General features: G+C 44.0%; 1 protein-coding gene across 3 annotated transcripts; it reads right to left on the reverse strand.

Moving 5' to 3' along the window:
* Positions 1-390: 390 nt before the first annotated feature.
* CNBP (CCHC-type zinc finger nucleic acid binding protein) lies at positions 391-11,109 on the reverse strand. Of its 3 annotated transcripts, none has more exons than XM_009482820.2 (4): positions 5,447-11,109; positions 5,080-5,170; positions 4,691-4,897; positions 391-3,751 (listed from the first exon to the last, which is right to left on the reverse strand). In XM_009482820.2, the coding sequence occupies exons 1-4, from the start codon at positions 5,547-5,549 to the stop codon at positions 3,634-3,636; spliced, it is 519 nt and encodes a 172-aa protein (XP_009481095.1). In that variant the 5' UTR covers positions 5,550-11,109; the 3' UTR covers positions 391-3,633. The 3 variants fall into 3 exon arrangements, with proteins under 3 accessions (XP_009481095.1, XP_009481097.1, XP_009481096.1); XM_009482822.2 differs by having other exon boundaries at positions 4,691-4,889; positions 5,078-5,170; XM_009482821.2 differs by having other exon boundaries at positions 4,691-4,889; positions 5,078-5,173.
* Between the last annotated feature and the right edge of the window lie 1,997 nt (positions 11,110-13,106).

A 13,106-nucleotide genomic window follows, 5' to 3' on the forward strand; every position in this document is an offset into this window, starting at 1 on the left:
AAGCCCTGTTTGTAGAAAATAATCTATTACACATTTATCTCTTTGCCTTCCTGACCCATATAATCTACCAGATCTATGAAAACCATTACACTGGAGTTCATCAGGGGATTGGTCTTTGAAACAAATGAGGAGATGCTTCAGTGTTAGTGAAAAAGATTAACATGGAACAAATGAAATATTAGGTTTGATTTTTCAAAGTCCCCAGTTTCTGAAATCAGTATTTGCTCATGCATCTTGTTAACTTCAGAACAGAAGCAGCAGCATCAATATTCTGAACAGTTCTCTACAGAAAGATGACTAGGAAGAGATACCTCAGCTGGAGTAATTTTCTCCTTTTTGAATTTACTGGTTTGAATTTCTCAGCTTTCAAATCCCATTTTCTTTGTTGAAAAAAAAAAAAAAGGTAATTCTCAGAGAACAATACTACTTTTCAGACACACAAGAATTATTCAGTGATAATAAAGCATTTAAGCACCAGAGTATTAAGAGGCAGTAGCTGCAGGATCTTCATAACCAAGCTTGATCGTCAAGTTCTACAGGAATGGAAAAGTAGACTACAGACATCACCAGTACTGCAGGTCTTTGACACAGCATTTTTTTTAGCTACAGGTTAAGTCCCAGAGACTTTCAGGTCTTTGTAATCACAGAGCTTTAAGCTTTATTACTGTTTAACTAAGATAATTATACGCAAAGATTCAGTTAATCCATACTAACCTACCACAAGACTGAACAAGAATATGCTATGATTAGGCTATCCATACTATCCCAAGACAACGCACTTATTTCAACTGTGGATTTTACATGGGTTTTAGCAATGTTTAAGACTCAAAAGTACATTCATGCTCCAACAGCAGCTATTCAAAAGAAAAAAAAAATCAAAACCAAACACACACACCCCACACTCAAAAAACCCCACACAACTCAGGCAAGAATCTCTTCCCCACCCCTTAGTTCCACAAGAGCTGAAAAGCTTTGTTCTTCACCAAATAGGTTGGACAAAAGGCATCCTGCCAAAAAATCATGACCCATTGCAGTAGCAGTCACCATCTCATCTTGGTTTTATACTCCGTAGAACCTGCCTTCTACATCTTTACATCACACTGACCAGGCAGAAGCAAATACTCAGCATTTTCTTCTGCTTAGGCAAAGCAGTACAAGAATATTCCCTCTATAAGTGCTTCAAATACAGACTTCTTCAACAGCCCATTTCCTTCCATCTCTGCAGCAGTACCAACTCAGCCTGTCTAAAGCCTGCTCAGGTTGGCTGCTGCCAGCCAAGTGATCAGGGCTCTAGCTACCTGGTACTTAGTATTCTCACCAGAATCTTCTTTTTCTCCCTGAACTATGGCTCAATGTTTTCCACAAGCTTTGAACATCAAACCCAGGCTGAAAACTTTAGTTCTTTATAAGTCTTTATTTCCTGAAATGTTAAGGAACTCTAGATTGCTATGGCAATCACACATTTTCTTGGACACACACATTAGATACCAGATTTCCTGAAACAGTAACACTAAGATTATCAGGCAATATTCCTGCTTTACCTGGGAGTGTTTGAAACTGTGAAGACTCCTCATTGGGATCTTCTTGTTCATCAACTGAGGCATTCTTACTGCTCTTCTGTAAGTCTCACCTATGTGCTATAGTCTGCTCAAAGCCACAGGCTTAAGTTGTTCCTGGAAGACCACAACCTTCAGCAGCATTACTGCATGACTGTGTCATGTTTAACAGCCTTGCTTCCAAAGGAAAATGTTAATGTGATACTTAACTGGTGAATTATAACACAGCCCTAGAAGACAAGTAATAGTGCCCATTTAGTTTTACTCTAGCATAGCTGTAGATGATCAGTCTGGTACCTCCCCTCTCTCTAAAGGGATCCACACGCAATCATCCCAACATCACAGGCCATTTTTTCACCACTATAGCATACATAGCCTATGAAAAACACTTCAGGACTTGAAAGTAAGGAAAGCCTTTAGTTTGTGTGTGAAGGTGCAAACACAAACTGACTACAGTACACTATCCCTGATCATACCTGGACAGATTCTATATGATCTGCTAGAGCTCCTGAAGACAGCCAAAAGCTCACAAGGTACTCCAGCTGAAGCTGCTGTTAGTTGCCTTGAACACCAATGTGAAAGACATGCCTTCTACAATTGTGCCTTATGGTGAAACACTGATCAGTCAGGACTCCTGCCCTTGTTTTTCCTTGCACATCAGGATGACTTTACTCACTTACTAAGCGGATGTGCTTGAGATACACAGATGACAAGGGAGCTGACACAGAGAGTAACTTCACTAACCCTTAGTCAATCAACATAGTACAACAACATATGGGAATGGGAAGTACTTGTAATACTAGACAGTTTAAATAATAGTTCTTTGTGTAATGACATCTGTGAAGGCTGAAGTACTGCTAACAGACTATTAAACTACTCCAGATTTGGAACTCACTGTGCCTTCAACTTTTGTGCCTTCTTCAACAATTTCTTTAAAGAAATGCTTTAACTGCATCAGCACAAATGAAACAAGCCCACTCCAAGACCACACAATCCATTCACACGAACATATGCAGATATGCAATAGTCTGGAAGGAGGACTGCATACTTAATGTATTTACGGTTTGATGCTACCGGATGGAAACTTAACATAAGACAGTACAAAAGAAAAGTCCAAACTAAACATTTTATACCTCCACATACCCCTTTTTAATATGTTACTTTGCACTGTGTACATGAAAACCAAAAATAAACAAAAAGAACTTTAGCCAAACTCCCCTTCCTCCTCCAGCTTTATTGATAGTTTAAAATTACATTTTCTATGTTCTAGGACTTCAATTGCTTTTACCATCTTACTTTAAAAACTGATTACAAGCAAATGAAACTCAGTTGTCTAAGTGATATAGTATACAAAAATAACATCTTGATTTCTGTGAAAATGCATTTATTTGCAACTCCTGAATAGCTCCAAATTGTATATGCTATGAGCACTGATGTCTGGGTTTCAGATTTACTTTGAAATATTTATTCAAAAGCTTCCCATTACGTTCTGTATCTCCAACATGAACATTCATTGACTGAATTACTGTTACTTTTAAGTTTATTCCTGATTTCTCTCTCTCTCTCTCATGGCCATTAACAGGCATGTGCATCTTGTTTGTTTACTCCCACTCAGCTATATGCTCTAGGTAGGGCCTGATACAGATATTACTTGGTGTTAACAGCTACTGAGGTCAGACAATCCAAGGCCATTGCAATAAAATTAAAGTTATGAGGAAGTTTAGACACTTCCAGAATTTCTTTCCTCCTGCATAGGATCACTTCCATGTAATCCAGAGAGGGTTTGCTGGTCTGACTCAACTCTTCCCACTCATCAATCCCTATTCACCAGTGGCACGGAAAGGGGGTTCTTTAACAAAGCATTATACATAACACCTCTACCAAACTAAACATAAACATTTTTTGTAGTTAAATGCAGAAAGTTGATTTTTCCACCCCTTTCCTCCTTTTACACGGCAAGTAAAGCTCACTGGCCTGGGAGTAGCCTCTATCTGCCAACCTTTGGCCAGTGAAGAGGATTCAGAGAAAAATAATACAACCATCAATCAGAAAAAGGAGGGGCGACAAAGGAAAATAATTAGGCTGTAGCTTCAATTGTGCATTCCCGTGCAAGGTGCCCTGACTCGCCGCAGCGATAGCAGTTGACTTCACTGGTCTTGCTGCAGTTGATGGCTACATGGCCAGTTTCACCACACCTGGAAAAAGCAAATGATTTTTATCAAAGTCATCCAGAACAGTTACTCAGAAAAGCAACCCTAGTCTGTCAAGTACATTATCTACTTAAATCTCATGCAACACTAGTTCTGCATTCAAGACTTCTGCTTCAGTGTTCCAGAATTCTTTGACATGAGGCAAGTTTCTGTCTTCACCAGAGGCAGGAACTGTTCCCCAACTGATCGACTCACATTGATCGCCGTATATGCCAAAACCACAGTACATCAAATACAGAAGTTTTGGTTTTTTACTGTGTATGAGGTTTTGCCTGCTCCTATGCTTCTGTCTGCAGTTTAGGCTTGTTTTGAGAGTAATTAGTTTTAACTGAAATGCACCATATTCTCTCTCCTTCCTCCACAGAAGGGAACCTTGGTGGGGGTGAAGAATACTGCATTCACGAACGCACTGTTTCTGGTACAGGCCTGCATTCGAAAAGCCAGACAGCATTTTGAAGCTGGCATTTCAAGCTGATTGAACATCTGCATGTTCCTATGTATGCAGTTCCTATAACCAAGACTTAAGTATATTCCTGCTGGTGTTGGCTGTGCCAGTCAGCCAATTTGTACAGCTGGAGTTTGTTAGTTCCAGCATAAGATACAGGGTACCCAACCCTACTTTAAGTTTGTGCTACAAGCAAGTACTTCCTGTTACCTTCTGCAAAAAGATATGACCCTTTCTCCTGTACAGCTTAAGTGATTTAACATCTGCATTTTTCTGTCCATCTGGAGATATCCATCAATGAATTTATTACTTGACTTTGCTAACAGGTGTTTAAGTCTTATTTTTGAACAACAGTAGGTAAACAGTTTAAAGAAACAAGCTACCTGGTCAAAGTTTAAACTTAATTTCCTAACCAAAATTAGATACAGAATGCATCTCACTTAAGGTACATTTTGCAGTTCTTTCTCGTCAGTTCTTACCTATAGCATTTCACTTTGGTGCAGTCTTTTTGAATGTGCCCAAACTCTCCACAAGAATAGCACTTCTGCTCATCTGCATGGTCACAGTCACGAGCCAGATGGCCAGGTTTGCCACAGTTGTAGCAGCACTGCTCTCTCTCCCTCTTCGGCTCCTTGCAGTCCTTCGCAATGTGGCCACCTCTACCGCAGTTATAGCAGGCTTCCACAATAAGAAAAACATACCAAACAAGACTATAAAACCTTGGTAAAGTGAGATGTAGCATGCTTCTAGCTAAGGACATGTACAGCTTGTTTCCAATGAAACATAATCAGTGTACCATATCCTTCTCTTCAACCAGAGATCTCTGTCCACGTGATTGAAGAGATAGAATATTTAGTGATACTTACCATCCTCCTGAAGATCACAGTCCTTGGCAAGATGGCCAGACTCACCACAGCGGTAACAGATGTCCGGGAGAGATGAAGACATGAACTGGAAGCCTGCTTGAAATGGGTACGAGGAGAAAAAAAGGCTTAAGGATTAAGTTAAGAATATTCTGAACAGCTAATCAAGGACACTGCCAGCTGAATTAACAAGTTAACTTCACTCTCAGAGGCCCCTGGCAAAATTCTTATGCAGGGGTAAGAACCAGCGAAATTTATTACCAATGTGCGTCCTAACTTGTTCAGACTAACAAAGCCAGCTTTACACACTACTCGGAACAGTCAGCTAAAAATCTTACTATACAAGTACTGAAAACCACAGGGATCAATCACCTCTACCACGGCTTCTCATCCCACGACCACGGCCAATTCCAGTAGGGCACTCCCGAGCCCAGTGGCCAGTACGTCCACACTTGAAGCATTCATTGCTGCTCATGGCTGCAGATTACCTGCCTGAGAAAGAAAAACATTTTTAGAATACCTTCCCCTCCCCCAGCCAAAGGCTACATTAAAATAAGAGATTTAGAGGTTTCCCACCCTCCCAGCAAAGGCAATGAAAACCAAGCAGGACTTCTGCCTAACTCAATACTTTCTTGTACAATATCTGATCATGACCATTAAAACCACTGTATGAAAGAAAAGTTTGCCTCTGCTTTGCTTGGAGTAAGGCAGCTTTGAACAGCCGAATCACAGATCATTTAAGCTGTGAAAGACATTTAAGATCGAGTCCAACTGTAAACCAAAGAAATGGTTTACTACATATCTTTTCCTCTAATTAGTTTCTATAGCCAGTCTTTGCTTCAAAAACTTACAAAATGCTTAGGAGTGGGGAAAAAAGTAGACCCCTTTAAGCAGCCTTACTGTTGTTCTCTTTCAGTAACGCACCTTCTTCCTTATTCCTCAGAGTTAAACTCAAAAGCCAGCTACTACTCTCTACAAATTATTTCTTCTTGGTAGCTGCTACACTTTCTCTTGAAGTGTCTGGTTGGCAGCTACTACTCCTACTGACTAATCAAGCTTCATTCTGGAAGCTAATTGTAAGCACAGGCAGTATCAAACCTAAAGCCTTAGAGTATTAGCTTAACATTTGAAGACTTAGGTTCTTCTATGACTTAAATAGTTAAACTCCAAGAAACAAGAATTACAACTTCAATATATTGACCTATAGCTCAGGATGCATACTTTGCTCCCAGGTTTACATGAAAGAAAATGTTTGAGACATTTGGCTTCCCTAAAAGACACCAGACACTTGCCAGATATTTAGAAGGCTAACTTGGAAAACATCCTTAGAATGCTAGGGAAACATCAGACAGGCATGCCTGTCAGAGACAGTATAAACCACTTCTTTTGCCCGTATTGGGGAATAGATGTATACGTTTCACTGAGCAGGAAAGTCAGTCTGCCACAGGCCACTGAAGCAGCGGTTAGGATGGGGGAGATTAAACAGACCGCAGTCACAGTACCATAACTCCCCTAAGCTGTAGAACAGTTACACATGACTTCTACAACTAGAAATAAAATAATAAGGAAGTTAAACATTTAAATTGGAGCCTTTTTTAAAGTGTGCTTGAAGACAAGTTTAAAGTACACTAGTTTAAAAATACATGTCAAGCTTTGTTTTGATGAAGTCTCCTTAAGTTTAAATACTTCACATGCTCTCTCCCAATTCATTATTCTTAACCCAACAGAAGCAGAATCATTATCTGGTATGTTTCGTCAGTTTACCTGATGCCCCATCAAGATAATCCTCCTGTAACCCTACAGTTTATTTATGTTACAGAATGCTTCCCTCCCCTCCAAACCATCCAGCATTCCAAATTACCAGAAACATTCATGAGTTGTATCTTGAAGAAAGCCACTACAGAAGCAGTAAGAACAACACATGACCTCAAGAAGGAACCAGAATTAGCATCCTGACATTTAGCTCTTAAATGGAGAGTGTATATCTAAACACAAATTTTTATTTAGTTATTTTTAAAGTACTCCAATGTTGAAAAATTTACTGTGGCTTTGTAACCACTCCTCCCTCAAAACAGTTCCCCTCTCTCCAATCATCTTCAGCACAGAAGTTCTGCAATGAAAGGATGTAAGCAGATCTTAAACAGATATTAACAAAAATAAAACAACTGGCTGTCTGAGCACTTAAGAGATATACTTTGATTTTACACATAACCCGGTCTTCTCTGCTTCATTGCAGTGTTCAAGATTTTACTTAGTAGGACGCCCGAGGGTAAAGAGCTGTCTACTATGGTGGCAGCAGCTGGCACTCAGTGTGCTATTGTTTATGCCTGTTTTCATAGCAACCATGTTGACACTGCAGAACAGGAAAAACACAGGCAAAGCCAACTGCAGGAGCTGAGCTCAGGCACAATAGTTGGTGCTGCTTTTAATTTCAAACGGGACAAGATTGGGTCTCTGAATTATATACCAAGATTCTTCACTCAACTTGCAACTCAAAAAAAAGTCTTCAGATTAAAACATTATAGAACAGCAACATAAGACCTGTTAAAAAGAGCAGAACAGTAGGCCAACAGCTGTAACAGAATTGCAATACATCTTTACAGATAGTAACAACTACCAGAATTTCATTCCAAACCATGAACTTGAGACTACAACATGAAGTGACAGGATTGAATACTGCAAGCAGTTACCCAGATGAAGAACCTAACATAACCAGTTAGGTTAACATATAGGAAAAGACAAATATTTAATAGGTGAGCTAGACCTGCTTTAGATACACAGTGGAAAAGTTTTTATACTAAGATTAATCTGTCAGCCTGTATCTAGTCTGTCAACCTGCCAGTCAGGGTCAGGATCTCCATGATCACTACTCACTGCCCCAAAGGAATCTGAAAAGAGAAGTTTTACATCTGATTCAAAGTTGCTTCCTTTTTAACTGCTCCTTCAAGAGGAAAACCCAAAGTTTCTTTTCCTCTGGTATATAGCAAGTTGGCAAAGTACGATTATGCAAACCGAGTAAGAAATCTAAAGTCAAAAACCAGTCTCTGCACAACCATCCTTCAAGATTATTTGAGAAATTTGTTTAAAAACCTTTATCTTCAGGAGGCCCCCTTTTCCCCTGAACTCAGATATTTGAAGGTTACAGCTGCCACAGAAGTATGATTACAAAGCACGCTGCTCCATCTTCAGATACCTTAAGTATATGAAAGTACCAAACAGTTTGCCTGGAATTTCTCTTCACCAGTATTTTAATGTTTAACTTATGCATTCTTCCTGTAAAGGATCTGAAACTGAATACAAGTTCACCAGCTAGAGGTGGATGCAGCTGACACTGGTTTTACTTGCCCCACATTCTAAGAAGCCTTACACAGGACAAAATTCCCCACTGGTGTAAACTGTTTTAAAACCCAATGTAACTATTTAGTTTTCAGATAAAGCCACAGCCACCTTTAAGAAGCAATATCCAGAAAAGGCTAGTTCAGAAGACAAGTCCTTAAATGGACAGCCTCCAAGCAGTTTGGACACCATTACATTTTTCAGTTACTTCCAAGAGAGAGAAAAAAATGAGTACAGTAAAAACCGCCCAAGTTCAAATTCTCCTCTATTAGTCAATACTCCTCCATTTTGTCATCACAGGCCAGTTTCCAGCAGTTCCTTTTATCTATCAAGGCCACCTTAAGTAAGCCTTCTGCAAGAAGGGTATTTGTTTAAGTCTTCTTGGAAAGTTTTCACTCAGTCACATCTGTCAGTGTTTTCTACAGTTCAAATGTGTTGTACAAAGCAGCTTTCCCCTCCCCCTTTACATCCCAGAACTGGATTTTTACCTCACCAGGACAGGAAAAGTAATAATAGAAAACAAGTAAGAACTACGGCCTCATCTACCATTTCTGAGCCAGGTCAAATACTAAGCCACTGCCTCATAGACTAGATTCCAAAACTTGTGAAGAAACACAAGTCTAGTTGCCTCAAACCTTACCTTTCTACTGAAGATAGATGGTAGCCATTTACCTGAGCTCCTTCTACAGAGCTCCACAGCTGTAGTTTGAAGCTGAAATAAATCACCTCACAGCTATTCAGCAAAACATAATTAAGAATGAATTTTAGACTTTGTTCTGTACAATTGCCCTACTGCTAAAGATCATGGGCTGAGAATAGCTCAAAGATCCAAGTGAGAGGTGCCACCAGTCGTTTCCTAGGTCAGATTTCAAGGTTTTGAGTGCAACTTTAGCACAAAACTTCAAAGTGACAAAGGTTCTTTGTGATTCCTCTAGTGATACAAGAAACATCAAAATTTCTTGTATCAAACTTTTAAGTTGAAGATCATGTCTTTCTATGGCTTTACAGTTAACACACATTCAAAACTTCTAAAACAGGAGAGGTGCTATTAATCTTTAGCCTGCACAAGATTCAACAATATCCAAGTCTGCTTTAGTAACCCATCTAGACCTGATGATGGAAAGAACTACCACTAAGCTCCACAGTAATACTCCTTATTTTATGGCTTTTAGCTTAGATGCCCTCTGAGGAAGACCTTGTTTTAACAAAAGGAAAACTAACTTGGGCTCCTCATAGTAGAAAGGAAGCTGAACTTCACCTCTAAGATTACTCACAATTCTTCTAGATACTAGCAGTTCCTTAGCGTTCAACAGCCCAATATAGGGGCAATTATATAGGGGCAATTATCTTCATTATACTTACCAGGTGCTTCTTTTGTTCTACAAGTATCACTTCCATTCAGTATTAACAGGACTTCACTCCTCCAATCAAAAAACAGACTAGATAAAACCACGGCTAAAGCCAGCATACTTAGTAGCTCTCTGGCAAGTTAGCTGTATCAAAGAGGCATATACGTTGAGAAATCAGCAGTTTCTTTCCAGGCTGTTGGTGACCAACCTAAAATACCACGCCTGAATTTGACAAGCCAGTGCAGAGCCAGCCTGAACATGGCAAAAACCCTGTGTAACAGGAAGCATAGCTTTGCTTTCCTATAAGATAAAGGAATAGAAAGGCAGAAAGGACTGCTGACAGAAGCCGTAGCATTTCATTTCAAAAGAGAAGTCAAAATATTAGTCATTTAAAGAGAAATGTTTCCTCTTGAGTTTTTATTTCCCAAGAAGCATGTTTTGAGAATTCTTGAACACAGGACACATGACTGTCACCAAAGCTACTCAGTATTCAGCTGGTTGAATTTCCACATCTGTAACCTGAAAACATGCTACAGAGAGAGTCAGTGATGCTCCTGTCCCCGGCTTTTGTCCTCACTAGAAAAGCTACAAAATTAAGTATTCTGACCACCAGGTAGCAATACTCCCAATTCTGAAAGGAAGTAGTTTGAAGCATCAAGAAAACCTGCAGAAGTGGAAAGCCAAGCCCTACACTCCATTTGGGTCCCCTCAATACATTCCACAGCCAAGCTGATCCAAGAATGCTGAACATTAACTAAAACTCAAAAACTTAGATCCCTACTGAGGGGCCAGAAGCCAGGTCAAAAAGACATCATGACTTCCATTAGACTAGTAATTCTTGGATAGCTTTGTGGACACAGATCAGAGGGAGAGCAAAAGTTCATCAGAAAGTGACTCTATAGCACTTGCTGCCTACCCATACTAGTTAATACAGAGTGGGAGAAACTATAGATTATCTACCAAATATGCATATTCTATCATCTTCCCCTTTTATTTTTTATTGCTGTCTGTACAAAATTTTAAACTTAGAGACATAAACAACATCAGCAACATGCAAACTTTTAAACTGACTTTGTTAATGTCTGAGCTGAATTTTATGTTTAAAAAAAAAGGTAGGTTAAGCCTGTAACTCGCAAGGCTGTTGCACAGCTCTGGTGAACTCATTTAACCTCTTCACTTTGAAGACAGATGCAGGGCTGCTTCTCTAGGCAAGTTTGCATCGAGGAACATAGACTAGGCAACCCTAACGCTGCATGGCAATGGGATCTTATTAAGTGCTGAAATGAAAATAAAACTCACTATTAAGTTTAATAATTCCTTATGACAATCCTGGATACTAAATGAGTAACAGCACTTACTCGAGAACTACATCTCTTAAGAACTACGTCTGACAGGAACTTAAATAAAAGGCTGCTCCACTAGTCCATGATCTGTAGATGTCACAGGCTATTTTTCCTATCCATTTATAGGTCACATTTGGATTTGGAGCAGGCCACCATCCATGCCTGTGGTCGGAGACAAATACTTGCAACACCTCGACCCTCTTGTCTCCGGCAGAGCCTCACACGTGGGGCAGCCACGTGGTGCACCCAGGCCAAGGCCCCGCCGCCACCGCTCCGCCAGCTCCCCACTCAGCCACGGCAAAGAGAAGTTTAGCAGACATTTAAAAAAAAAAAAAAGTAAAAAAGAAAAAGAAGAACAATTTTATTTCAGCCACCTTTCACCCAGTCCCCGCTCTCACAAGATCTTCTCCCTCCCAAACTTGCTGCAGCCGCTCACCCACAGGGAAGTTAGTCACACACCCCAACCCGCGCATTAAGGCCGGACCAGGCGGTGCTCCCCTCCCCACACCGCCGGGACGGCCACGTGAAGCGTTACCCCCGACTACCACACCGCCCTCCGCCCCCGCGCTGCAGGCCTAGCCAGCAGGACACGTCGTCGCAGCCGCCGCCGGACCCCGGCCAACAGGCCGAGCGCCGCCGCCGGCCCGCGGGCTCGGCAGGAGACTGATCCCGGGCGGCGCCCGGCCTGACCGAGCGGCCCGGGATAACCTACCCCCGCCCCAGCGCCCCGGCCTCCCTTCCCCCCGAGCAGCGCAGGCTCCCTCAGCGTCTCCCGGAACCCGCCAGAGCCTGACTCACCCGCCGCCACCGCCCGCCCTCGCAGGGCCTGCGGCGCCCCGCTCCCCCCGCGGCGCTCCCCATCCACCTCCCTCCGCCCTACCCCCGACGGCCGGGCCAGGGAATCGCGCCCGAGCCCGGGCGGGCCGGTCGGCGCCACTTTCCCGCGCACTAGGCCAGAGTGCGCCAGCGCCATCATCCCTCCGCGCTCTGCCTTCGCTCCCCACCCTCGGCCCCAGCAGCTCCCCTCACCGCCGAGGCCGGCCCGGCAGTTACCTGCGGACTCTCGACCCCGCTGCGGCAGTAGCCCGCCCGGACGACGCTAGGCCCCGCTCGCTCCGGCTCTGCCCGCCTGCTCCCGGGTCCCTTCTGGCTGCGCCACACGCGGTTTGCACACGGCCCCACGCGCTCTCCCCCCCCGGATCACCCCGCCCCTCCCCACTACTCTGCGCACGGCTCACTGGAGGCCACCTCTCAGCCAATGGGCGCAAACCGCTTTTCCGGATGGCCAATCAGAGTTGCAGACGGGGGCACCCAACCATCGCAGTCGAAAGGTGGGAGGGGCCCGCCTACTGGGCCTCTTCGCTCGCCTGGCTGCCTGCTCCGGGGCGGGCGGGGCGAGGGGCGTCAGCGGCGGGGACGCGCTCGCTCGGGAGGGGGGGTGGGCGGGCTGGCGGCCGTTCCCAGGGCGCTGCAGGGTGGCGCGGCGCCTGTCAGGCGCTGCGGCACCTCCCTGCCCTTCGCACCGTCACTCGCCACCCGGACAGCTCCGGCTTCCTCCCTGCGCCTCCCCTTCCCCCATGCCGGGCGCTCCAGTGAGAGGCGCGGCGCAGACGGCTCCGCCGCCCGCCTGACGCGAGAGGGAACGCCAGGCTGCCCGGTGATGCAGCAGAACGCGGCGGCAGGGGAGAACGGCGCCGCGAAACGGCCTGTCAGAGCCGCCCTGTCTCTGCCTCCGCCAGCTCCGCAGTCCGCGGTGCAGTCCCGCGGTGGATGAGACACGCGGGACGGTTGCTGCTGTGGGTTTGCCACCTTGGGAAAAGCAGCTCAGGCCCACGCAAAATCGAACGGAATGGCGCGCCCCTCTGCCGGCTGATCGGCGGGAGCTGCGCGGGGAGCTGCCTGCCCGCCTCCCCTCCCGGTCTCATGGCCCTGCCTGCTCCCTCGCAGCCTCCTCCACGTTACTCCGAGGAGACGAGCTCGTCCCCCACGCCCCAGCTCTTTATC

The sequence above is a fragment of the Pelecanus crispus genome, chromosome 7, assembly GCF_030463565.1.
Source record: "Pelecanus crispus isolate bPelCri1 chromosome 7, bPelCri1.pri, whole genome shotgun sequence".
NCBI lineage: Eukaryota > Metazoa > Chordata > Aves > Pelecaniformes > Pelecanidae > Pelecanus > Pelecanus crispus.